This window comes from Chiroxiphia lanceolata, chromosome 1, assembly GCF_009829145.1.
Source record: "Chiroxiphia lanceolata isolate bChiLan1 chromosome 1, bChiLan1.pri, whole genome shotgun sequence".
Taxonomy (NCBI): Eukaryota; Metazoa; Chordata; class Aves; order Passeriformes; family Pipridae; genus Chiroxiphia; species Chiroxiphia lanceolata.
Window position 1 is genome coordinate 114,550,091 of NC_045637.1, and position 25,896 is coordinate 114,575,986.

At 37.9% G+C, this 25,896-nt stretch overlaps 1 protein-coding gene across 4 annotated transcripts in view; it reads right to left on the minus strand.

Moving 5' to 3' along the window:
* RBMS3 (RNA binding motif single stranded interacting protein 3) overlaps positions 1 to 25,896 on the minus strand; it is a 705,062-nt gene that overhangs the window by 119,725 nt on the left and 559,441 nt on the right. For all 4 annotated transcript variants that reach the window (XM_032683778.1, XM_032683761.1, XM_032683783.1 and 1 more), the window contains one exon: positions 24,286 to 24,365. In XM_032683778.1, coding sequence (XP_032539669.1) covers positions 24,286 to 24,365 — 80 coding nt within the window. The remainder of the gene's footprint in view (positions 1 to 24,285; positions 24,366 to 25,896) is intronic.

Here is a 25,896-nt window from a genome sequence, read left to right on the forward strand (position 1 = left end):
ATATTCAGATATAGCTGTCTGCCACAAATAAAAGCACACCAGTAGAAATCAGTGAAATACATTCTAAAAAGAAATGCTCCAAAAATATAGAACCCAACTACTTACACTAAAATAAGTTCTCACTAATCCCAAGATTTATACTCTGTTTTGAGGGCCAGGCAGTCTAGATTAGGAAGATTACAAACATATGTTCTGGTTATGTTCTGGTCTCAAAATTAAGACCTAGGTTTAGAAAGCTGGAGATCTGAGCTCTGTTTTTGTTTAGGCCTCAGAGAGTCATGTTGGGAGGCTTTCACACTGACCGCACAGCAACTGTCTCTGCAATTCAGCAGGCAAAAATTTAGGGGCTTCAGTTCCCCATGCACTTCCCAGAAAGAGCAGGAGACTTTGGATGAAAATTCATCTGAGCAGGATGCTGAGTACAAAAGGTGTCAAGCGCTCCAACCCATCACCTCACCACATCTTTACTGGAGAAAGTGGGATGTTTTCCTCATATACAGAAACTGAAGTAAGATAAAATAATTGGTATTTGGAAAACATTACCTTGAATACTGCTGAGAGAAACCAGATTTCTTAAACTGTTGAGAAGAAGTAAGATAGCATCCCTGTGCTAACCCTAAATATGAACAACTTTGTATCCTCAGGCATGAGGAAAGAAAGGGGCAGCTGCAGTCATTTGCCACTCTGTGGTAACATCAGCCACTGAACTCTCCCAAGCCCTGTCCCCATTAAAGGCTATATTTTCATACAGTTTCACCCTGCAAAAATCCCCTGCATGAAGATTTGCTTTTGAAAAGTGCCCTGTCCCTTCTAACACCCATGTTGGCATTTAAGGCTGAACACTTAAAGGATCTGAAACACTGTATATTTTATCTTTAATGAGCATCACAGTAGCTCAAACCATTAAAATCCACTCATCATTGATCACCTAGAAGAGAAAATCCTTCAAAGTCGTGTAAAATTTTCAACATAAATCACTTACTTCTTTCACACCAGCTTTGAGGATATCTACTTTACATAGTATGAACACGATCTTCAGGGACTGAAGAGAGAGAGAAGCATGCACGCATTTTGTTTTACTCTCTCTGCCAACATTCCCCTCCAAACACATAATCAGGTCTAAGGGATGATTAAATAGGTAATGGAACGAAGGATAATGTGATGTCTTACTGGAAGATAAGAGGGCAAACACAAGTATTTAAACCTTTCTTCTAGCTTGTGATAGATAAAGCAAGCACTATTATGTAGAATAGCCTTCATGTTACTTTAAATATTCTGTACATCTCCCATAAAGCTTTTGTGTAAAATCCTTCCCTGCATATATAGAAATGAATCATATCACATTATAGCTGGCTATGCATTCTTCCCTGAGCACACTATGCTTTAAATTGCAAAATCCATTTTTATTTTCTTTTTCATTTGTCACCTCACTACTGGAAGGAAGGTTTCCTGGAGCGTATTCCATTGCATGCCTGACAATATCAAGTCTGCCTTCAATACATTAGTATAAAAAATTGAGGATAAATGATTACATTTACATGAGGTCAATGAACAAGTACAGGAGCTAGAAAGCCTACATGATTCATTGTATCTTCTACTACAAACCTCTGAGACTTCTTGATGAGAATACAGATACAATAAATAAGCAGTTACCAGGGAAATAACTCATTTTTTTTAGTACTCCATTAATTTTCAGATAATTTGGATAAATAAACCTGATATGAATATGTCTTCTTTGTTATCTGCTATCTCACAATACAGCAACATGCTGCACACTGTTAGCCTATCTCTGTCCTTAATATAACTCAGCCAGTTGGAGATGAGGCACTGATGGATTTTCTCTCTGAGGCATTCTCCTTTTTAATTCTGAATTAGTACATCATCCCAATCAATGTATGCATTCACCACATGCTTATGCAGTAAAGCTTAAAACTGGTGCAAGCATAGTATAATGCTTTGTCACGCGTGTGCGCTTGAAAAAAAGAGGCAGAGAGTAACATACTTGTAAAACATATAAAGCAGAAAGGCTGAGCATCCTCTGCAGGGCTAAAACACTTTTCAGGAGACTAAGGGAGAATCCGTAAATATTTAACATTGCTACAAGCAGAGGGATTAACAGACTAGAGCTCTTTGATCAATACTTACAGCATCATGTATTATTTCCAATGGGTATGAACAGCAAAATGCTATTTATTGACTAAAGTATGCTACACATCATTGAAGTTTAATACAAGAGGACATGAAATTCTCTCTTGATCAGGAATAAGCCACTGACCTGACCATAGCCTAATCAACCATTTCCTGCACTGCAGTAGCACTTGATGGTTCCCAGCCTCATTTTTCTGGGAGCTTCCAAGACATAGACAAATCCAGTCTCTGACATCAAGAGATTAAAGTACTAGATAGTTTAAGATTAAATTAAATAAAGCTGGTGCAACAGAATGAATGGAAGTATTAGTAGTGAGAGGGCAAAAAGCAAAAAATCACTTGGTTTCATAGACTAACTAGGAATTCAACGAGCAGTTTGGAATAAGAAACATTTTTTTTTTAGTTTTCTATCTCATAAAAATAAAAACAAAGAGCTTTGATAACTTTTGTCCTAATTTCATTGAATGCAGTGCCATGCAAGCCAAAAAGGAACAGCAAAATGAATATAGCTTCCAGACAGAAGACGGTGCTTGTTGGGACAAACCAGAACTGATCTGATCAGACTGATGCTCTGTCTGCCACAGACAATGGCTCTATATCCAGTACATACAAGAAAAGTTCAAGAAAGCAAACTACAGACATTTGTGAAATAGACAGACAGGAAGAAAACATTATTTGCCTTGTCATCCTGAGTCTCTTCATATATATTGCAGGGTTCTCACTCATTAATCTCACTAGAATACAATAAAATTATCTAGCACTACGTGGGGAAAATCACCCTGTGAATCTAACTGCTCTTTTAAATTTCACAGTCTTCCAGTAGCTCAAATACTTTGAAACAAATGGTATGGTTCTCATCCTTCATGCAAAACCCTGCTGCACATGTGACTACAAAGGAAAAGCACAAACAAGGAATTTCACATCAATCATTCCTAACACTAAGACCTTTTGAAGATAAATTACTGCAGTCCACCATCCTCAAAGTCTGTACCCAATATTCATCTTTTCTCTTCCTGTTGCATGCAATGTTTATTGTATTTATGAAAAAGCTTGGACTAGATAATAAACAAGATAAAATCCCATAATAATACAAATGCGTTACTCCAAAATCCAGCCATGTATTCCTGTACAGGGGCAACACAGACAACAGATTTAGAGTCCACATGAAACTCTTCTTCTCTTGATGTTGAACATGGATGAATTAATCTCACAACTGTCTGCACCTGAAAATTGTGCTTGCCTGCTACTGAAGAACCAAACTCTCACTGAAGTGCAAAGGGAGGCCTTCCAGTGCACAGGAGATGCACAGGAGCTCAGCTGCCTCCATGCCCACCACCTCCCAGGGCTGAGCTCATTTCCTGTAGTTCATAACCTATATTTGACACTGCTGAATCAAAACTTGGGCTGCTTATTTGGGTTTAGATAATCAGAAAAGAATGAAATAACTTTTCTTCAGAATGGAACTCTCTCAATTTTCCCTTCACAGCTGCACTTTCTATTACTCAATTTCAAGGAAACCAAAGTGACTGAATGCACCGGACTTAATCTTTTTAAAAGGCTCATATTTTCCTCACTGATTGACGTTCTATCATATCCAGGAAGCAAAGAGGAGCTTCCCATGTAAACTCTGAATAAACTTTTCCAGTAAGTGTATTTCAACTCTTATTTCTAAGAAGGAAAAAGGTATTCAAGTAGACAATTGCTATGTATTTAACTTCTGAATTTCATTTAACATACACCTCTCATGAGGTGTATGAGCAATACATGTCAAAAGCTAAATGTGAAATTACAAAGAAACCATAAGCCACCTTACCAAAATGTCACTTATTGCCCAAGAATGATTCCTGAAGATAAGTCCTTAAATTACTATTTTATATTTTTTCTTTTCAAATACGGATGTCTTTTTCCTGACAAAGCATTCTGAGTTCTCTTATGCAGTTATAAGCTCTTCTTAAGATTCTTTAAGTGTTATGATAACACCTTATGATTGCTTTTAACAATTACACATAATCCTAAACACCAATGAGGGATTTCAGAGAATAAATTTCAGCAGTCACTGAAATAAGAAGTCACAAACATCTAAAGGTTGCCACCTCAAGCTACCAGACTGATTTGTTTTCTATATTCGGTGTAAGAAATACAAGCAACTCCACAATGCTAAAATAAATGAAACCAAATCAAACAGTGCAATGGTCGAAAGTACTGATAGAGGAAAAGAAACCATGAACATATAAAATATGATAATCAAAATCCTTTCCAGCACTCCAGTCATCCCACAAGAACTCTTCAGGGCACCTGAGCAAATGATGGATAGTCTCTTGGCTGATAGCAGGGCTGATGCACAGAACACATTGTGTAGACAAATTATGCGACATGATGAAAAGAGGATGAAGAGAAGAGGATGTATGCACATAAAGAGAAGCAAAGACATCAGGAGCAAGAGAAAATATCCTGGAGGAAATTTCTAATGGTACTAAAGAGATGAGTCATACTTAGAGAGACTCAGAGAGACAGATGACATGTATGCTGAGGTGGGTGGCTAAAGGCAGTCTACAGGTAAATTCAACAGGCAAAAAACTAAGGAAAAAAGAGAAACAGCCATGCTAATGAACCTCCTTGCCATAAAACTCTTTCCCACCTTTTTTCCTTTTTAAATACGAATTGTGTATATAAATGTGCATAAGGAATTTTAATGAGATGTACACTTTAAATATATTAAAATGAATTATGCAGAAAAGCAGTAGGAGAGCAACAGATGTACAGATTCAAGGGTGACATGCTTAGTTTCACTTGATGAATGTTTGTTTTGTTGTTTTGAAAAATTAATGTAATGAAATATTTAAAGTGAACAAGAAACTTTAAAATTGACTTGGGGGATGGATTGCTTCCTTACAAGGACAGGGTTATATTAAAGAAAATATGCTACTAGCATCCAAATCAGGATCCTATGAACAACCATTAAAATAATCTAGATATTTTAGGAATGTCTTAGAGATAGTGTGTTTTTAAAACCATGGTATAACACCTCTTATGGACTAATGAGATCAGAGAACAAAGTCTTCACAGCAAACTTACAGGACAGTGTTTCTAATTTAAAAGGCAGTGAAATGATAATTTTCAAAAACTTCTAAAGGCTGATAGAAAACCAAGGCTGTCCACAGCTCCAAAAAAAATCTGGACCACTGCTTTTACCTATACTAAATAGAGACAGTAATAATTATAGAAACTCCACTAACATTTAATTGTCTTCTTTCCAACTGAAAGAATTAGAGAATTATGAGAATTCTCTTCATCTCATATTTCTGTTCTTAAGTGTCTCTTTTCTCATTTAGAGCATGATTGTCTGAGGCTTCTGTTAAGCACTGAAATTTTCAGTGGTATTTACCTTTGAAAACTACCTTCAGGTATTAAACTTAGGTATCTAAACAAAAAGGACATCTGAAAACCAGACAAGAGGTTCTCTGCCTAGGCTCTTCAGCTTTCATTGGCAAGAGCTATGAGGGAGTCACATATGCCTGCTTGATTCCTCACTGCAGTCTGTACAGCATATAAAGACAAATCAAGTACTAAGCTTTTGATTTCCCAAACTGAGGTCAAATCCCAAATTGTAAATAAGAGTGAAGTTGTAATGCCCCATGGAAAGTGACTGTGAATGAAGCAACAAACTGGAATTATTAATCTTGCCCACAGCACCTCAGGGAATCAGAAAATTCTTACTATTTTCAAAGAATAAGAATATTCTTGAGAATATCCAGCCCCTCCTCCATGAGAAAATTGTTCGTGAGGCAAATAAAGAAGACCAGAGGAGGTTATGATGATATAACTTGCATGCCGAGCCTTTGAAATGATAGCCTCGTGAGAAAGAACATGAATCAGAAAGATTCTTTGATTTTTCCTTTTTAAAATAAAACCAAAAAAACTCACATTGTCCAGTACTATGCTCTTTACCATTTAGAATGGCTGGTAGCCAAGAAATGCAAAGTAACCATGTATGAATGATACAGTTGCAAGGTTGTTCTGCAAAAACAAAAGAACTTTTTGTGGCCTAATAAGGTTTCCCAACTCTAATCCATCTATTAAGAGATCACTACCGATAACAGCAGCAGCAATGAGAAACCTTCTGGGTAAAAATGTCTACGTTGCACAGTATGTGAAAATTGTATTATTTTTGCAACAATTTAACCTCAAGCCTTATCTGCAAATCTGATAGACACCCTATATCATGATACCCTATATCATGATACCCTATATACAGGATCCACAAATAGGATACATTTTTATGGTGGACTTTACCAAAATCTGTTTTACTTTCATGAAAATTCAATTAAACAAGAGAGTGTAATTATCTGTTTACTGGCAAACAGGCAGTCCACATTAGTTCAGCTCTGCTTTGTTGAACTGTGTTCAACTGCTCAAAGCATTTACATGTTTCATTATGAGATTTCATCAGACACCCCTGGCTCCACAACCATGGCACAGAAAATGGGATGCACAATGCCCACTGCTCTCCGCATTTTGGCTGCTGCTTCTTAAAAGCTGCTCCTGTTCCCTACAGAAACCATTTACAAGTATATCAAAGGTTAGGACAGCTTCATGTATATATGGTTTGCATCTTACCCAGGCTGCTTCCCCTCTCACATTTTTTAGCATGGAAAATTGAAAATTAACTTTAGTGGCTTTGATTTTGCCTCACTTCAGTCATAATGCCTAAAAAATCAACGGTATATATAGTATTTTATACTCTAATAATCACATGCAGCCTTACATGCTGGTGTAACCTCCCACCAGTGCACACAAAGCCACCCTGTCCCTGCATGGCTGAGCTGGCATCCACATGCTGATGGCACAAGATTCATCTGACTGAATTGCCATTTAAACCTGAAGCTCCTGATGGAGCCAGAAAAAACCTTGATCCTGGCAAATGTTTCAAGTGAGCTGTCCCCCTTCCTGAAGCAGACAAATCTCAGATCTGAAATGTCACGCACAATTACCCTAGAGTCCTTGACTCTGAATCTCCAAATAACTCCTGGCATTTTGCAGACTCTCTTCTTCCCCCAACAATTGGATTTTAATGAAATACAATGATTTTTCCTTCACAAGCAGTGGCTAAAATGAGACCCATGACTTAGCATAGGGGGAAAAAAATTACAACATTCATTCTTACAAAATAAGCAGCAGAATGCAAACTATTAGGAAACAAATTGTAAGATTGCCTCACTATGCAGGACACCTAAACATTTCCAGGATGCTTTTTATTCAGTGTGTTGGGACTTCTCTAATGAAGACAAAACCTCCCTCTTTGGGATGGTGGGGCATACAAACACTGGCATTTGGAATCAGGTTTGTATTGTGATTCAGTATTGTGTATTACAATTGCTGGGTCACGTTCATGTTGTAATTTCCACATACTTCTGTATGAGTCTTCCAAATCAAAATTCCATGAAACATCAAATATCTTCAAAGACCTAAATTTGGTATTAAAACATTAAACAATCCTGCTACCTCAGACCTGTTGGATAGGCTACAGTCTGTTGGTCACAACTGGCAGCTGCCAAGTTTCCTTGGTGCTACAAGGACAAGGAGGTTGGAGAGTTGTGGGCCAGCAAGAGGGCCCTGTGTTTCTATAGGAGTCAGGAAGTAAGGCAGTGAGGTGACTCATGCTATCAAAGGTTGCTTTGGTGGCCACATGCAGGTGCAAACATCTCAGTGACCATCAGAGCAGTCTTCTGATGCTCCATGTCTCCAAGGATACCCGAAACAAACAAGATCGAGTCAAGCATAGGCTGCTGTCCTTTGGGTGGCATGCCAAAGAGGCACTTCACCGAGCTGTGGACTGGAACACTTTGCTTGACAAGAATAGGCAACAGATTAAGGAAAGGGACATCCGAGACAACACCTTTGTCACATGAGTCACCATCAGTGCTCGTATAAATGATGATGGGGTGGACCCCATGAAGAAAAGAGACAGAAATGAACTCAGGGAAGTGGGCTCATCAGAGTTCCCTATAGGCCTATGTTCCCATCCTCACCGTGGGACCACCAAAACGGCAGGTCATTCATGTGATGAATAGATTAAATTCACTGTGCAATGTCAACGATCACTATTGCTGGTCTGAGATGGGGATAGAAAATCACTGGCAACAGCTCATCCTCCTTGGAAGGGAAGAAGGGCAGAGGTGAGGTGTGTGATCATGAAGTTTGGTGAAGAATATACAGGGCGAACACAGGCTTGTAAAGAAAACTGAACTGAACTCAATACAGTGCACACCCACAAGGTAAAGAGGCCTTTATTTTAGATAAACAGTACTACTGAGTGGATCACCTGTTTGTGTAAATGGAGTTCCTTGAGTTCATCCAAAAGTTGTGAATGTCCTCCTGAAGCAGCCAGACTAGCATGGAGGAAGTGTCTACAGATTTCAGGCCCATCTAAACTATAACATGTTGGCAACTAATAAAAGAAACTAGGGGGAAAAAAGCAATAGGTTTGAGCTGTCTTCAAGCCACATGTTCATTTGTGGTGACTGGGAATGCTCAGCATCACGATGGAGAAGCATATAGAGACTGCCCCAGGAATCATGATTCTATTATGATTCTGCTGTAGATAACAACTGCTATATCAGGCTTGTGTTGTAGTTTCAGCTTATTGCTGTGTTGCTCTTCTAAATCACAGTTCCACATAATGTCAAATATCTTTAAACAAATACAGTATTAGAAAACTGAACTCTTCTCATGTGAAATATCTGAGGGAACCTGCTCAAAAAGTATTGAACTCTGACAAGTAGTTAGAGTCTCAGGAGGAAAAATGGTTTCTGTGGGCTGCTAATATGGCACTGCTGACAATGTAGTGCTCAGAGATTCAAAACTTGCCCCTTTTTATTTTTATACAGTGAAAAAAACCAATAAGCATAACAAAGAATAAAAATAGAGTAGATTAGAATCTTTTCTCTCAACTAAGGAGTAAGAGCTATGGGAAAGCAGTGATGATGCCATTAAGTGGCTATTCCCCAGCATCCTCTTCCCATGAGCTCATATGCCCAAAGACATTCTCAGAACTGTCATCTCACTGTGCATGGAAACAAATAACAAATTTTAAGGCAAATAAGGATTAAAAAAAAAAAAAAGGCATTAGGAAAAAAAGGAGGGGAAGTCCTTTAACTAGGAAATTAAAACCAGAATCTGACAAAAGCCTTAAGTATGTTTCTAATTTTGGCAAAGGAAGAGACTGAGCATCTTAAAGACTGTCTTTTTGTCTGGAATAGACCTTTGAGATTTCCAACCAGGCAACAAGCAGCGAAAAAAACTTCAGTACACAGCAAAAATGATGAAATTGAAGACCAAATAGTAAAAGAAAAACATATCAGGATGTCAAATTCAAGGGAATGTGCTGAGAACAGGCTGTTTCTAAGACTGACGCAACTCTAAAGACCTAGCACGGAAGAGGAGAAACTGTTTTAAGCTGATAGATGCTTTTGAATACTTAACAAGAGAAAACAGGAAATACCTAAGGAATTGTTATTTTGGTTTTGGCATATATTAGGGACAGACCTTTCAAGTGCCACAAGAGCAAAAGGATATCCTCTTCAAAAGGAACACAAGTCCTTTTCCAAGAGCTAAGCTCAATTGCAGAAGCCCATAAAAATGAACTGAGGCAAGTGAATGTTAACATTCATAGCTCAATTCCCCATCCAGCTCAGCTGAGATTCAATTCCAAGAGACAGGTATTTCAGTACAAAAGTACATGCCAACAAATTAAAGCAGTATCCAGATGGAAGATGCAGGCAGCAGTGGTCTCAAAAATCGGCACACAATGGTAAAATATCAGGAAACTTAATTCCTTAAAATGGATCAGCTAGAAAAACAGATTTATAATCACTAAAACCAAAAGAAAATTCATCAAACCCATAAAACTGAACACAATCTTACTTTTAGAAGAGTGAATGGGCTTGAACTAAGATGTAGGATTAAAAACCAGATTTCTTTGAGATCCACTACTGATAATGTGCATGAAAAAGCTATGCATTAATTATTCTCAGCACTCCAGACTTCTTACATACTATCTTCCCTTCTTTGCTCTTACCTTCCCTGCCAAAGAATGGCCAAAGATTTTCCTCTATATTATTCTGTGAGTTAATTTGTTTGTAATATGTTCAAATATTAGGGATGTTGAATGGAATGGAAATAGATATGCATATTGAACAAACAAAAATGTTCAAGAACTTCAAAGTGTAAAAAGAACAGAACTACTTCTAATATAACTGGATGTCAATATGCCTCTAAAAATTGGGTGATTCAGAGCAGTTCTTAGCTTGCTCAACTAACTCAGGTAAACTGATTTTGATCTATCCAAAATTATAAACTTTCATTTGACTTTATGAAAAAGATACAAATCATTCTTCAAAACCTTGGCAGATGTTAGAAAATGAACTTTGCTCTTTCACCCAGTTTCTCTTTTACTCTTTGTGTAGAAGTTTCAGACTTGGGAGAGCACCGCTGTTTGGGTAAAAAAAACAATCACGCATGTTTTCAAAATTTAAGGAAGGATTATTTAAGTATGTGCTAAAGAAACCTTCCTCAATCAAGGTTATCAATATGATTTCAGGGGGAAAAAAACCCAAGAAAACATATATTTGTACACATAAGCAAAGTCCTATGAGAATCAGCTTTGATGGAAAATGAGATTGTCAACAATTCTGGCATGACAGGTGGGACCACAACTCAAATTTTCCCAATTTTTGTTTGTATCTTCATCTACAAAAAACAACAATGAAAGTCAACATATTTCAGACGTGTCAGAGCTCAAAAAGTCCAAGCAAAATAGGCAAGCAAAATGAGTAGCTGTCATATGGATTTAGCTCCAAAGCTACTAACTTGTTATCAAAGGAGGTTATCAGACAACAGAAGGTTCCTCCTGTCTAATCTGTCACAGGTTAAAACATTAAGCAATTTTGACTCTGCATTGAGAAAAGTACAGCAACAGACAGGCTCTAGGTCAAAGTCATTGGCGCCCAGCCGGCCTACAAGGAGTGGAGGAATCTGTGCTGTGTCATCATCCAGCAAAACCCTTCCTTCAGGAGCGGGTAAGTGACAAGATGCAGACGGTGTCTCATCTAGTGCTGCAGGCACAGGACATGTAGATGCAGGATTGTATTTACAAGAAGTTCAGTACAGCTGAGACTGCTCAAAATCCATGGAGGAAATTTTTGAAATGCTGGCATAAAAGAGATGGTGACAGCAAGGCGATGCTAGCTGCAGGGAAGACACACTGCGCTAAGCCTGCTGGGAAAAACAAGGAGTGATGGACAACCATTTTATTAACTGAGATGCTCCCCCCAAGGTGCTCAGCGGTAAGGACAGCGAGATGCAGTTAGCTTTTCTCCAAGTAGTTGCTTGTGCAGGTTAAGCTGGTTCTTACCAAGAAAGTAGCAGTTTAAGAAACACTAATAAAGTAACAAAATGAGGATTAAAACAAAGACCAAACATATGGTATTTCTAACAGCTGCAGCTCCCTCACAGAAAGCATGCTCTGTGGAGTTTGCCCTGTGGTACCTAACGAAGGGCTCTCAGCTCATAGGTCCAGTAGAAGGACTGACATCCTAACGAACTTGGCATTGTCTCTTCCCCCGACTGACCTTTCCCTGCCACATCCCTCTTACATGGTGTACATAGATCGTTGATAGACCCCTATCCGTAACCCATCAGCTGGGTTAGATAACTGAGTTGCTCTGATTTCTTAACTAGTGTTTGTAAGTTCTGACAGCCACATTTCATTTTATTAAGTGTACTTGTGCTGGCTAAAGCCTTTCACGATACCTCCTTAGGGCACTATTACAGGTTTCAGATCAAGACTGGAGTGCTTGGGAATGGTTGTGTTCCTGGAAAAAGGCCTAATTACAATGGCAATCTTGCACAGCAGTTACCTGTAGTCTCTGTCTGTATTACTTTTCCCCTGCAGAGGGTTAGAAACAGGAAAATAAATAGAATTAAGTTTGTGTTTGTTATTAGACAATGTGCAGCAATCAGGCAGAAAGGTTTTCATGTTCACTGTTAGGTACAGGATCTGATGCATGAGAAATGGTAATTAGATAACAAATTAGCCATTGATTCAGACCTGTCAGTGGTGACTGAAAACCATTATGTGGTGACTGCGCTTTTTTGGAGGTCTGTTTGAAGTATGTTGGTGGTCCTCATGTATTTCCTAGGAGAAGAACATCTGTTGAACAAAAACCACTATCAAAATCAATATAATTAGCATCTTTTTGAAACTCTCGCCTTAAAGGAAGGGTGGATCTTTTTCCTGATCCTGAGTTGATATTTCTTGTGGGACAAATAGAAACTTTCAGCTTCCAAGTTGTTGTTGCTGGATAAAGGAACAGCTTTATTTCCCAGGTCTGACAGTCTGGTTTCATCTATTAATTTTCATATACTTGATTATATTAATGTTGATTAATGGTCAATAGTGCAAATTAAGCTTAAAAGACTTCAATACTTAAGTATCCATGCAAATTAATGGGACTAACTTACTTCTCACTCAAACTACTTCAAAAAATGCCAAAAATGTTAAATAAGGAACAGATACTGTAGGAGTAGTATGGAGGCCACTTACAGAATAAGCCTCCTTTATGTCACTACTCTGGCATCCAGAAAAAGCTTTTGGAATCAATGATTACACCAAATGATCAGTACAGCAGAATCTTGAGACAGACCTCTCCTTATGTACATTTGTAGGGGTGCTGAACTTTTTTTACTTTTTCAAAGCCAGCAAACAAGCAATGTCTTGGGGGGAAAAAAAGCTTTAAAATTAAATTTCAGAGACACTCCAACTCCTGTATCTTCCATACCTTCCATCTTGAACTAATACTGTCCCATCTACATCTTTTATTTTCTTAGTACCAAAATCAAATTCCACTTTGGAGGAAACTTCCAGTATACAAGGCTAAAACCAGCAACCCACGTCATGAGATGCATGAAAGGACTATATTTGGTTGAAATTACAGGCAGGGAAAACATATACTTATATAAATGAAAAACTGCCTACCAACATCTCAATCACAAAAAATTGCATTTAAGATTTTTAATGACTATTCTTCTTACATTATATGCAATATGCTGAAATAAAGATAACTCATATGGAAAATGAACTGCTCAGCCTAAACTTGTATCCACCACACACCATGCCTGTTGAAATTACAGCCTCCTAAGGCTAAGGTAAGTTTCTTGGTGCTGCTGCTCACATTCAAGAAGAATATTCTCTGCTTTTAAAGAATTCAGCTCACTTTTGCCTGGTTTCTATCAGAGTCACCCTTGGGACTAAGTCTGAAATCAGATAAATTAAAAATGAAAATAACCAATGACATCAACACCTACATCAGTGAAATACAGACCCTCACAATATATTTATTGCTATGCTACCAGCCTTCTTTTGAAAATCCCAAATGCTGAGGCTTTCATTACATTGTAATGTAAAACTCATTTGATGGAGAATTCCTTGAAGAACAGCACTTTGAAGGGCAGGTGCTCATTCATGGTGCTGTTACAGTGGGTGAGAGGGGGAAATCCAGACAAGAATACAGTTAGTAGGCTGCTGGGTCGTATTTTCTTAATTTTCACACATATTTCAAATTTTTGTAGTGCTATCTCTGAACTACAAAACTTCACATATGATCACAAAGTTATGGAGGGAAGAGGTGAAGAAGCAAAGAGGGGAAAAGAAGGGGGAAAGGCAGAAAGAAAATGAAGAGGAGAAGGGAAAAATTAAAGGGAAGGAAAAAGCCAGAGGACAAAAAGGCTCAGAATCAGGGAATTCACCGTGTAATCAGTAACCTAAGTGAGAAAGATGCTAATTGCATTCAGTAACACCATACTATGCCTGAGGAGCCACCCATGATAACAGGAATATGTTTTGTTAGTTGTTTTGGGGGGATTTTTTTGTGGTTAAAAGTCGAATTTTTTGAAATATAAAAGTCTTATGTGAAGTAAGACTTGTCAAACTTGGCCTTTGAAAAGTATTTTCTCATGCCATATCTCTGCAATCTAAAAGTTAAATTACTCCTTTCCCCTTTTCTATCTCATATTTTGGTTTCTTTGTCTTTGCTGAACAGCAGCAATTCTGAAAACAATATATACTTGAGAATTATAGACTGGGTGGCAGGGGAAAAGCTACATTTTATAAAATGCTGTTTTAATGAGCTTTAACAAAAAGGACAAATGTAAAATCAGATATCCATCGCCTTTCCCCTCCCTCTTGATGTCTCTTACACTGTAGAAGGTAAATTGCAGACACATCATAGAGAGTGAGGCAGTCCTAGGAAAATGTAGGCTGCTTTGCTCCTCTTTCAAGTTCCTATAATTGAACCCGTGAAAGACCTTTCTATGATCTTGTGATCAAATGCTGCCATTCAAACAAGAAAGGCTAAGAGAAATGGTTAAGAAATGGGGCTTTTACAGCTGCTAAGGAGGGCTGACCAGCATAATGACATTGTTATTGTGACAAACAAAGCCAAAATCAAATAGAATGTCAGCCTCCTGCTTTCCCAGTGCTTTCAGGCTGAATTGCTTTTCTCTGTTTTGCAGTACCATTCGAGGAGGAGAAGGGGGAGATAGAGACTTCAAGTACACAAGAGCCTCCTGGTATTCAAAACATATGGAAAGGGAAGAGAGAGGCTTCAATTATGCAAGAGGCTTCTGGTATTCAAAACATATGGAAACTGCTGTTGTGATACCACTCATCTTACTTTGTCTGGATGAATCACAAAGGGAAAGATCTTCACACGCTACTTCAGACACTTCATGCCACTTCATGCTGGGGGTGGGGGGAAGGCCTGCAGGAGAGTCCTCAGTGCTCAATACTCCTCTGGTGGCAGGGACAGGGAGAGAGGGAGGGTGGCAGAAAGGCAAGACTAGAAAGGGAGGAGAGACTCTGAGTACATTTTTCCCATTATGTGTGCCTTACCTCTCTTGTGACGCTCCCTTTCTCACTACACAGTCATTCCTAAAGGTATCAGCACCAAATTCTCAAAACACTTAAGGACACACCAAGCACCTGCAGACTGGCTTCTGTTCACAAAATTACTCAGAAGTTGGGATACATATCCTCTCTTTCAAGCCACCAAATTCTTTACAAGCTCTGCCAGTAAAAACGTATTTTTACTGTTCCATTTTTTGCCCTGATGGGGCAAACCTACCTGAGATCCTCCATGAGGCTTATGGCCACCCAAGTGTGCTTGAAGAGACATTGCCTAGATGTTTATTGATCTTCAGCGGTGTTCCAAAACATGTGAAAAATCAAGTGGGGACAAAAATAAATTATTGGGACATCTGCAAAGGCCTATCCCAGAGGCTTCCACTTCTGGCTGAAATATGGATGTCCAAAGGAGTGTGTCAAAAAATATGTATTTGTACATTGTTAAGCTTCAATAAAACATTTTAGTTCAGGCTAGTTGGAATTTACAGGGCAAACATTCAGACTGATACTTCTGACATAAACTTCACTATGCTTCAAATTTAAAGGTGTTTAATGTGAAATCAAGTGGAAAAGTGTGAGAGAGGCAGTGAGGAGAAAGGAAGAATTTTTCTATGAAAGGTCTGAAAGGGAAATAATTTTCCTCAGCTAAAAAGAAAAAAATCATGTAAAACACTTGCTGGATATTATTATTATTGAGCATAACACACTACAAGCCTGAGCAGTTAGTCTGTGCTCAGCCTTCCTCAAGTTGCCTTTTTAAATGAGTTTTAAACTAGTTGGCTCAGGTGTGACAACACTATACTGCAGCAGTAGGGTCTGCAAAGCAGATGTACTCCATCATTTAAAGTGTCCTGAAGGGACTAATAAAGTAACGCAGGAGAGGAAGAAACAGGAGGAGTTGTGCCACCGCTGGCCACAGCTGATGAAAAAGCAGAATTCCTCCCTGAAATTTGAATCATGTATAAACGACTTTACAATGTTCCACATTGTTTCATGCTCTGATTTGCATATTTTTATTTGCTTGTTTTGCTTTGTTTTAAATTGCCAGCCCTTTAGACCTAAACAATCTGAAATTCAAGCTGTGAGTCTTTCTGGCTCATAAATTTTCCTGCCATAACACCTGTGCAACTCGTCTGTCTTGTCTTGGATTTTACAAGTGCATCCAAGGAACAGCACTGTCCCTGGACCAGAAACTTGTTGACACTTTTCCTGCTGATGTATGAGGCAAGACAGAATTCAGTACACACGCTCTCAGCTGTGCTGGTTATACAGCAGTAACATATAGAAGAGACCTTTTTGCTCGTAAGCAAATATATCCGCCATTACACAGGAATGGAATAGATTTTCTGAATTGGAGGATTTACTCTTAACAGTAAAAAATGCATTTTGAGTTAAAAGAAAGAAGGTATATATTAAAATTAATTTCGATAAACTCTGGCACAGTTCATTGCCACTAGATACTGTGAATGAGAAAGGAATGCAGTTCTCTGTTTATGCTGCAGACTTCTAGAAATCTTAGGAAAGATATGACAGGTGATACTGTGACAGGAAGAAACAAGGAATAATCTTTTCTCATTTATATGCCATATTGTTCTCTAACTTTCATTCTTATAAACCAAGTGAAAGATCTTAATCCAGACTGCAGTACTGCTACTTTATACGCCATGACCTGAATTTCTGTGATATCACAAACTGATCTTATGCATTTTTTATTACTTCTAGTTACAAAGTAATAAAAAAAACCCCAACCCTGTGAAAGACTTCCTCCTTAATTATACAGCCAGATTACAAAGCTCAGGATTCTATCCTCTGTTTTTTTAAAATACAAAAAGATATGGTTCTTTTCCAAAGAACCTACAGACCAGTACAAGCTCAAATGAAACACAACATAAATATGTAACATATCAGATCTTTGAGACTGCCCCCATCATCCACAAGTTTATATATTTCTGGAAAAGCAGGCTTTAGAACATGTCAACACTCTGTCTTCTCTCACACAGCTTCCCTCATCAGCTCAAAGTACATGATTTAGCACTGGTACACATAATATCTGAAACACAAATTAGCTCAACTTGCGTTCCTCCAAGAAATAAGCACATACCACCTATTGGGGTTTATTGGGTAAACATCTAATTCTATATCCTCCTAACTGAAGGGAGTCTTTTTTGAACTAAATGGAAATGTGATAAAATCTTGAGTAGATAGGAAATTCATTTTTTTTTTTGGTAGAAAAATATCCCTTGCCTTCAAACCATATAAATTATACACGATCTTCAAGATCCTAGAAATCTAGGAAATTTGGAATGGATCTTTGCAGCATGCCATGGAAATGTGTGCTATGAAACCACAAGCATCTACACAAATGTCAGCACAGGAAGGACAACTGAAGGTTACATAAACGTAGTTCTGAAGAAATGAAAAAAAAAAAAAAAAAGAGCTAAAGATAGGGAAACCAGTCTTGTTCAGTGATACAAAAGGACACACTTAACATTTGAAATTCTCAAGAATGCCATGAAGAAAACCAAATATCATTAGACTTTTGAAGTCTATGTTTTAAAGGAGAGAAGCTTTGCAAGTCCAAGAAATACTTGATTTCAGTCAAAGTCACAACCTATTGGAAATCTATTGCTGCAGAGTCGGTACAGGCTGGATTAACTACAAAGGAGATTTGGCCAAGTACCGTAAGGAGGGCAAAGCCAGGAGCCTGAGCTGGTAGTGTGTGACAGTCGGGCTCTAAAAGGGAGAGCAGAACATGGAGCAGCAATGAGGTTGGCCACATCATAGAAAGCCTGCATGAGCCACAAACCAAAGCCTCAGAGATGTAACCAGGGAACTGTTTTCTAAGAAAAAGGTTTTATATTTTCCACTAATTCAGTACCCATTCTGTAGTTTCTTGGTTAGAAAGTCCATCTTTACGACTGTCTTCTACAAAGTCTGTGTGATCTTAACCGTTATGTGATGTCTGAAAAATGAAAACTTATTTCCCTAGGGACACTGTCTTCTGAGAGCTGTATATAGCACTGAGGCATCCCTTAACATCCAACACAACCCAGGCAATAGGTCCACAGAGCCCATTCTGCACCAAACAGTTACACTGGTCTCATGGTCATCACAAGGACTCAAGCAGGACAGCGACAGAAGGAGTTAAAGATTTTAACTGTCTGTCAAAGATGAAGACTGGGAATCAACAGACATTAAAAAAAAAGCTCAGAGGGTTTGCAATGTGAAAGAAATTTCTCCTAACAATGAGCTGAGCATGTGCATCAATGGAGCACAGAATGTGAAAGATAACAGCAATTCCATAAAAAATGTCAGCCAGTAATTGGAAACAGGACAAATAAATAGAAGATTTGTTAAATAGGGTTTCTTTTAAGAAGTCTTTACATGGATCGTATTTTCTGATACAGGAGGGAAGAATTTATATAGTGCAGTCAGCAGATAACAATGAAAAAACAAACCTGAATTCTTAGAAAGTAGACAATATAAGAGATTCAGATAACTAATATCATATACATGAAAGGAACTGAGAATACAAGCAAGAGAATTGGGGGTGTTTGAATAAAGACAATTTTTGAGGATAACAATATGTAAGAGACAACCCCCTTCTAAAACTAGCTTCACTGAGTATTTCCAGTACCAAACCTAGCAGAATACTCTTTATTCTAGGTTCTCTGTAGCATTCAAGGAATGTTTAAAGGTAACTACAAAACTATACCTAGAGTTTGTAGGTTTAGAGTTTTGGCTGCTGTTTAAAACAGCAAAAACATATACATATATACAGACAGCTAGGTAGTGCCCCAAGAATATAGATTTGGAAGAGTTTTCTCAGAGTTTTATGCATATATATGAACAGATAATTAAATAAAAAGATAAACACCAAGAAACAGGGGCAAAAAAGTTATCAGCAAAATATTTTAAGTTCATTCACTAAAAAACCCACAATTTACAGCCTCACTAATGACAAACTAAATAGTATTAGCTCATCCGCTAAGAGAAAAACAGTGGAAGACGTTGTTAATACCCAGTTCACAGTTAACCCTCAAATGGAATACTGTTTTCTCATGACCATTTTAGCCACAATCTCCTAGAAAACATGCTGCTCTAAATAGAGTATTCCAAGTTCTACTTCTCTGAAACAAAGATTAATTATTTGAATTTACTCTCTGTGGTGGAAGAATCTAAAGAGTTGACTTAACAGAAATATTTAAACTAAGTAGAGAGGCAGAAAATATCCATTCATTCTGGTGAAATGAGTCCATAAAAATGCAGTGCTTAGGACCCTTTCAAGAAAAAAAAAATTAGCATGGCCATTAACGATTAAAGCAAGATACGAGGTATTTGCAAATACATCTATATTGTTGCAGATAATTTCTTTCCCTTTAAGAGTTTTTGCTCTAGTAAAAGTCGGTATCAAAATGCCACTATCATTCATTACTTGTGGGTTTCTTAACCTACACAAGGATAGCACTTCCCTCTTCTTCCTTTTATCAGATATTTTTTTAATCTGAATTTAGAATTAGCAACAAAAACCCCTACAGAAGAATATTCTTGACCATGTATTGTAGCATTCATGTGTCTCAATTGTTTTAAATTTTCCCTAAAATAGGAACTGGTCTAATGTCTTCTGAAAACTCAAAGTATTTACAAAGCAAATGAAATTTAGGAAGTACCATAATGACTAGAAAATGCTGTGAGGGAGCATAATGGATGCATCAGCAGAGGATAATTACTGCAATTGAGGCATGTTCCCATGAAATTCCAGAGAGAAAAGTAAGAACTTGTTAAATCTTTGCACTTATTCAGAAAGAGAAAATGAAGTTATCTAAAGACATCCAAGGATACTGGGAGATGAACAAAAGCTCTGTGTAAATATCATACCCTAAGCTTGCCCATCCAAAGAGAAATCAATTTGTTACTGACAGACAAGTTAGGAATTTTTACTTGAATTCAGTGATTGCAAGATGTCATAGATTAGCAGGATTTTCATATTCACCAATGAAAATAGATGCAGCACTGAAAGAGAGAGCAAACTACCTTCATCATCAGTAGTGCTCTTCACATCTTGATGGAAACGTACAATGCTACAGTCTGATGCATTAATTTGCTGACTTCTCTTACAGAGTGGCAATGTGGGGCCTATGCAATAAGTTTCACATAAGGCTGCACTCTCTATAGGGAGAAAATATACCCAGCAGGCCTTGGTCTATTTATCTCAGAAAAGCGGTGCTAGTAAAGGGAAAACAAAAAAACCTCATAAATAAACCCCACTAAAATAATAATCACTCAAAGCTACACAGAATATTTATGAAGTTCACATGGAATCTGCCAGGCATTGAGATTTTGCAGATTTCTGGAGACAACTGTACTTTCTCAGTCTGAAAGAAATGCAAAGATATTAACTAATTATTTATGGGCCAACCAATTACTTTGTACTGTACATCTAAGACTGAACATCATGAAATGCTTATTAGTTGAGCAAGCAGGACAGTGGAACAATTCCTTTTGGAATGGAATGAAGCCAAGGAGTCAGATGGAGAAGGAACCTTAATGAGAATAATTCACTAACACAGACACAGTACTGCTCAATTTACCTAGGAATTATACAACTGATGAGCAAAATATTTCAAGAGTCAGAAAATAACCCATACATTATCACTGAGTTGAAGCAGAGTGGTTTGGAGCTGCAAGTGCTCAGTTCTGTGATTTTTAAGAGACAACAGGCAGTAATTGAAGTTAGAAAATCAAACAGGGATAAATGTATTTTTGCCTTGGGAACATGCAGAATACAGAGTCTCCAGAGTGTCCTGTGTACCCTCCTCTTCTTGAAGATGCAACACTGCTTTCCTGCTGTACTGTTGGGCTGGATCAGCTTAGATGTACTTGGACTCAAACATCCAGATACACAACAGTTACTCTCTTGTAACTTCTTTCTTACTTCCAGCAACAAAAAAAATACATATCCAACTAAATTTACATCTCATTTGCCAAGAAAAAAAAAACCAGTTGAAAAAGAGCTCTGTATCCAAAATTAATGTTTGAGATAACTCTTCGGGCAGATATAACTAAGTCATGGCCCACAATTTATTCTGCCATGAAAGCCAAAGCCATAGTGTCCAATCTTTCTGATGGGTGTTCAGCATCATGTGAAAGCTACCTACTCCAGTCCTTCTTAGAATCATAGAATCATAGAATAGATTGGGTTGGAAAAGACCTCCAAGATCATCAAGTCCAACCCCTGATCCAACTCCAATTACTATATCATGGCACTAAGGGCCACGTCCAATCTCTTTTTAAAAACCTCCAGGGATGGTGAATCCACCACCTCTCTGGGTAGGCCGTTCCAATGCCTGATAATCCTCTCTGTAAAGAATTTCTTCCGTCATGACTTGGTAATCAGGCAAAACTGCCCCTGGAACACATCAGTATTTTATTCTGTAAACATGGTAATCTTACATTCCACATACATTCCACAAGGTGTATGGGTGACACAACACCAGGATCACAACTCGGGGAATCCAACTGGGGAACACAGCGCAGATGGAAGCGAGCTGCCAATATGATTTGTCTGATTCACAATCCCACTGCCTCAGGTCAGTACAAAATGGCCTGTAGCAGGCTGATTTCCTTCTTGATAGGCCTCATGCAACCTTCTATTAGCTGGCAAACCTGAACCAGAACACTAGAGCTTGGATGAGAGGAGATGTGGACAAAAATGTAAACCCCTCCCAGTTCACTGCTGAAAGAAATCCAGCTGAAAATCCAAAATCAATGTAATTTAACCCTAAAAGGATTGATTCATTTCCTCTCTCAGTAAGAGTAGGTCTCTGAGAAGCAGAGGTTACTAACAGATAGTGTGACATACTTCTGCTAATGTTCTCCAGCTCCTCATTTTTAACTACTATCCATAAAGAGGTCACAGCAATAACTAGAGATGATTCTCTTTTTATGCCAATTACTGAGATGCTGGGAGTATCATTTTCAGACTCTGATTGTGATTTTCCAAGTACACTAGGAAATTCGATTTTCCTTCCTCTTCCATGCAGGAAGATAAGCAACTGCCAAGAGGGGAATAAAGTGAGACACTCCTATCTTTGCTGAGAGTATTAAATACAGGTTCATAGCAAAGATGTATAAACCGAGTACAAGCCTTAACAGGAATCTATGTCAAGAAGAAGAAACTAAGAGTGAGTATTCTTTTGCACTGGATCAAAGGTAAATTAATATGATCCTTTGAATCACCTCAACTGCAAGGGTTGAATACAACAAATCTTATAATTATGGTTTTAAAGAGTGCCCTATTTCTAATGCTCTGTGTTTGGAGCTACAAAATCTGTCTCCCAAAACTTAAGTACAAAATAGGATCTTACGTAGTGCATAGTTGAGTGAGTTCAGTTACTGGTTCAGTGACTTTGCCACAAGATGCTTTAGGCTATACCTGAGTCCGAACAGTACTAAGGTAAATAAAAACTCTTAAAATGGTAACTTCCCAAATAATCCTTGCAACTAAATGCCACCTGATAAAAATAATCACAAGAGAAACTTTGCAGATATTTCCACATGGACACCTTCTTCAAGAAACTAAGAGCTGATTAATGTCCTTTAAGAAAGCATCAGAAATTATAGCCATTAAAATCCAATTTTAGTGTATCTCTTGGAACAGAAGTAAGTAATCATGCTATCTTATCAAGACTCCTATTTTGATGTTCCACACTGTTCATGCTGAATACCCAGTATATTCCCGATTAATTAAAAAATTAAAAAAGAAGGAAAAAAGAAAATTCATTTTCAATTACTAGCTTTCGTTCTTTACCATGTAGCCTTTTTTGTCTCAAGCAGGCTGTGTAAGAATATTCTACTTTATTTCTGGATCTAATGATGTCTCTCTGAGACAAATGGGAATGTGACCATGCAGGGTTATCATGACAAAGCTGGACTTACTAATTCCTTGCTATTCACACTCTTTCCATTGGGTGTTGCTATGATATTAAACAGATTACTACTGGGACTCAATGTATGCATACAGAATGGCATGCTAAGTTCTCTGCCTATGTTGCTTTGCCCATTGTTCTATGCAGCCCAATTCTGTTGCCTTTCACAAAGCTGGTGGTGTAATTCATTAGGTGGTGCTGAGAAAAATTGTCAGGGACTACTTTCAAAAAAGAAATCATAAAATGGAGTCTTGCAGCATGTACTAAAAGCATTATATTCTTTCATGAAGGTGATATGACTAAAATTTATATGTGCATTGCAGCACTCAATTAATGTACACAGTAGCTGTGCAGATGGCTCTTTTTTAATTAGAGTATTTAGTGCATCTTCTTCACAAAGAACTAGGCAATGAATAAGGAGGAATTTAATGAAAGTAACCAAATAAAGGAAATATTTTAATGAAAGTTTGGGGAGGGGGAGGGAGAAAGAGATAATAACTTAGGACACAATTCTTGCAAGTATTTCCTGCTCATTGGATGCAGCTCTTCAGACAATCCAAATGAGATATCTTTGCAGATCTGTGGCCTTGGGGAGGTCTTGTCTAGCACTAAGTATCAGACAACTGATCACTAAACTTTGCACAGCTGAGGGACACACAGATGACAGCTGAAGATTTGAAAAACAAAATAATGGCTGAAACTTGACTTTCAATGTGGCAAAGACACACCAATGAGTGTATTCTATGGGTATTATGAGAAAACATCAGGATTTCAATAAGTTATGGCAAGTACAAATGGTATGAAAAAGTATAATATTTAGCAACACTAACCAGCAAGTGTAAAGAATATAAAGTTACTACAACCTGAAATCCTGGCTATTTTATAACCTATAACATAGTTGTTCATCTAAGTGTATTACTAGTTTGTTAGAAAAGCACCAGTATTATGTGGCCTCTACTCTAATTGGGGAAAAAAAACCCCAACAACATTTAATATTAAAACATTTAAACAACAACATTAATGTTATATGTTCTTAAATTTACTGCTGTCAGGCACAAATGCTTGAAGCATACAAACTTGGGCAAGAAAGAAGATGCTACAGGTCATAAATTATTGGCTTCAACCAGAGAAGTTATATGTCCTTTTAGCAGGGGCAGTAATTTAAGACACTCTCAACACAAATTTCAGTATTTCTGTATTCTAAACTCTTCAGTGAATTTTAAATTTCACAATGATGGCTAGACTTACCTGGTAGACCAGGTGGGGTTTTCAGATATTTGCCATTAAAATGTTGAATTACTACTTCACATTTTTCTGTAGACTCCATTCTGCAAAAGAGAAGAGAGTGGAATATGGGTAGAGTCTATATGTGTTACTAGATTATTATGAAAGTACTCAGTCAGCAAAAACAAAAAGCAAAACGAGAAAAAAAGGACAAGCACAGATGCTGAGAGAAATCTTCAAAGCCGCTCTTGCTGATTTCTGCGGAGAAATGGGTTGAGCTCATTATGATACAGTGTGACTTGGGAGGAGGACCTGCCACCCTCACAGTCTGCAGCTGCACTCTGGGCTGTGTGTGAGCTGCAACAGTGTCAATGAACAGTCCCCTCTTCCCTCTGGGGAATCACTCCGAACAAGGAGAGTCTTTATGCTCTCAGGTACTGCTTGGAAAGGTAAAAGATGTGTTTGTAGATTCCTTGTACACCCAAAATAACTTCAAACAGCATAAAAGAAACGAATTACAGAATTTGGAGAAGAACACAGAGGATGAAACAACAATTATTGAGGATTACAATGTTAAAAAACAACCTGCAAAGACAGACTGTATAGTAAAACCAAAGGCAACGTATATATGTCCATTACAACATGAAGCCAAATACTGGGTGAAGAGAATAATTTACATGTAACATTGGCAGGGAAAATGTCTTACCCTTCATCTCATATGACCTCAGGATAACTTTCAGCATTGTGACATTAAAGCATTAAGAGTGAATTGGTACGCATATTTTTTAAGAAATATAAGGAATACAAAGCTACTAGTCAAATCCCGAATCATGGTTATACCACACCTGGGAAATTACCATTCTTTCAGGTCTTGTAAATTAACTGCATACTACTAGTTCAGAGAACGGTTCACTTTGCTACAGAGCGGGTACAGAAACCTTGAAAAGAGGAAAGAGAGAAATGTAAAGCTAATAATGTCTTAGAAAAATTGTGTTATGTCCAGTGCTCCTTCAATACACCAGTGGTTACCTCCAGGTGCTCTCCATAAAATAACTCCACTGACACATATATTGCTTACTTCTCATCAGTCTATATCTTGTTTAAATGAATTTATCCACCATGCTTCATGGCATTTGGTTTTTGGAAAGAGTGGCTCACATACAGCAACAGCAGTTTGTCTCCCAGGATACAATTTTGCCAGAGTTCGAAGGACCACCCCATACCACCGAAAAAAAATAATTTAAGGATCCTGCTTGCCTGTTTAAGTCTTTGAGGAAGTCAAAGTCTTTCATCCTTTTGTTTCAAGTGAAGTAATTAAAAATTGCCCCTTCCATGTTGTATCACTGCATATCATGTGGGTTGGGCTATTTCTATAAGCACAAAGACAGCGACTTAGACTGTTCACTTTGGCTTCATTCAGATTTAACTAAGCGAATGTCTGCACTGAGCCTTTAGAGACTCTTGTCTCTGAAAGAATAAATGCAATAAAAGTCTGTTTTCTGTAGCTGCAGGCACTTGGTGTCAAACCATGTTATGTTGCACCACACAGCAGTGACAATTTCATTTTAATACATGGGGTACATTTTAACAAGCCAAAGCAGTCCTTGCAAAGAATGCAATATATAAGCTGCCAAG